Source organism: Penaeus japonicus, unplaced genomic scaffold, assembly GCF_977035675.1.
Source record: "Penaeus japonicus unplaced genomic scaffold, GWHDUDI00000001_assembly GWHDUDI00000014, whole genome shotgun sequence".
NCBI lineage: Eukaryota > Metazoa > Arthropoda > Malacostraca > Decapoda > Penaeidae > Penaeus > Penaeus japonicus.
The window spans coordinates 9,531,593-9,534,092 of record NW_028234416.1 but is presented as its reverse complement, the minus strand read 5'-3'; the positions used below and the strand labels follow the sequence as shown (position 1 = coordinate 9,534,092).

General features: G+C 38.1%; 1 protein-coding gene across 4 annotated transcripts in view; it reads right to left on the bottom strand.

The window, feature by feature from the left end:
- LOC122248304 (uncharacterized) overlaps positions 1–2,500 on the bottom strand; it is a 90,846-nt gene that overhangs the window by 4,190 nt on the left and 84,156 nt on the right. For all 4 annotated transcript variants that reach the window (XM_043008234.2, XM_043008225.2, XM_086543901.1 and 1 more), the window contains 2 exons: positions 2,493–2,500; positions 1–1,585 (listed from right to left, as the gene is read on the bottom strand). The exon at positions 1–1,585 is cut by the window's left edge and continues 4,190 nt beyond it; the exon at positions 2,493–2,500 is cut by the window's right edge and continues 113 nt beyond it. In XM_043008234.2, the coding sequence (XP_042864168.2) occupies positions 808–1,585; positions 2,493–2,500 (786 nt within the window). In that variant the 3' untranslated portion in view covers positions 1–807. The remainder of the gene's footprint in view (positions 1,586–2,492) is intronic.

The following is a 2,500-nucleotide window of genomic DNA, read 5'->3' as shown; positions in this document are numbered from 1 at the left end:
ATAATACACAGAGCTGCAGCCATGAACATTCTCAGCATTATTTGAGTCTACGAACAGGAGGAAGATACAACAATATATTCTACAACACATATAGTTTATGCAGACTCTGCTTGGTACTTCCATTTTCTATTGGTGATAAAAATGTGGTGATATCTTTCTGGATTTGGTAATGAAGCCAAGGTCATCTCTATACACTTGTTCCTACAAGTGAAGGATACCTAAAACGTGAGATACAGAACTCATGACATTTAGTTCAATTCTTTCCATTCATTCTCTCTACATTCAATATCTTACTGGTTTGCCAATATCAGAGAGAGAGAAATGGAGGGAGGGGAGAGTATGCACACCAGAGAGATACTGGTTCATCACAGCCTAATGTGATTGACGAAGCATGTACATCTTATAAACCATGGATAAATATACTCCATGAAGAAGTAGGCAAAAGCTGTTTTTACATGTACAATGTCATAAGGCTTCTAATACTGAAAGCAAGAGCATGCTCTGAATGAAATGGCTTTGTAACTGAATAAATTGATATGAATGGCTTGAAATGAAGAACTATGATGTTAAAATGTCATAATCTAAATGTATATCACAGAACTGTGAGCTCTTAGATTTCAAAGATGGATATTGTATGATTTGTTACTTCATTTATCAAAAGAACTCAAGAATGACATGCAGTAGTAAATGGTAAGAAACTACAATGCATTAATTTTAATAAGTAAATTGTGAGAATATAAGTTAATGGATAAAATATATTTTGTATGTGACTCAGAAAGTCTAATCAATTACAAAGATGGATTACTGTCATACCCATTCTCCTAACTCATCTTTAAGTTTAGAATTTTCCTTTTCCTGTGACATTTCTTGTTCCAACTTTGGCTTTTCTTCCGCAATTGGTTCTAAGCTAACTGTGGACATGGTCTCAAAAGGTTTCTCTGCAATGGGTTCTAAATGCCCACTTGTCATTGACTCAAAGTGTCTTTCTGGTACTTTTTCAGCAATGGGTTCTAAATGCCCTCCCGTCATTGATTCAAAGTGCCTTTCTGGTACCTTCTCAGCAATGGGTTCTAAATGCCCTGCTGACACTTTCTCAGCAATAGGCTCTAAATGCCCTACTGTCTCATAGTGCCTTTCAGGTATTGTCTTTATTATATCATCAGCAACAGTATTCAATTCTTCATCCATTACAGCTGCTTTATAAGCCCCATCTGTTTCATGGAACATAAATGTTCCCTCTGGCTCCTCCAGAGCTGACTTCTGAGGACTCAACTCCTCTGATGACATTGCAAAGTCCCCACTAAATGGATGTGATAGGCCCTGTTCCCCATGAGGCTCATTCATGTGGATCTTACTAACAGGTGAGAACACTGGCTGGGGAGGAGATTTTGCACTCTGCCCAGGAACATGCTGATGATGAACCAAGGCAGCAAGGCTTCTGGACTCTCTGCACTGTTGTACAGGGGATTTGTGAGCTGGGGAAACAGGTTCGCTAGCACTGACAGATCGAGAATCTTGGTTTTCATATTTTGGATATGTAAACTTGCTGTATGGTGGTGTACCAGACACAGGGCTCTTGCTTCCACTGTAAGGAAGACAAATAGGGAATCATCTAAACTGGTTCTTTTATATGATGAACAAAGTAATCATAAAAGCCAATCAAGAGGGCATCATTCAACATTTCACACAAGTTAAAGATATTGATAAGTACATAATTTCAAATCATACTAGATATATACACTAAATATATGGATACACAAATGCATGCACTTATAAGCAGACGGGCAGACAGACAGACAGACACACACACACACACACACACACACACACACACACACACACACACACACACACACACACACACACACACACACACACACACACACACACACACAGACAATAGATAGGTATAGATGGGTGGGTGTGTATGTGGTCTGAGTAGATGGGTGGCTATATGGGTTGGTGGGCAGGTGTGGGGTGGAGGGTATCGAGTGGGTGTGAGTGGGTATGTGGGCTGAGTTGAGTGGGTTGGTTGTGCGGGTGTGCACACATACAGGTGTGCGTCTATATGTATGTGTATCTATATGTTTATGTCTATGTGTATGTATATGTATATGTATATGTATATGTATATGTATATGTATATGTATATGTATATGTATATGTATATGTGTATGTATATGTATATGTATATGTATATGTATATGTATATGTATATGTATATGTATATGTGTATGTATATGTATATGTATATGTATATGTATATGTATATGTGTATGTGTATGTGTATGTGTATGTGCATGTGCATGTGCATGTGCATGTGCATGTGCATGTGCATGTGCATGTGCATGTGCATGTGCATGTGCATGTGCATATGCATGTCCATGTCCATGTCCATGTGCATGTGTATGTGTATATGTGTGTATGTATATGTATATGTATGTGATACTAAACATCACAAAAAATCATCACAAAGGAGAGTGATAATATACCTGAAACT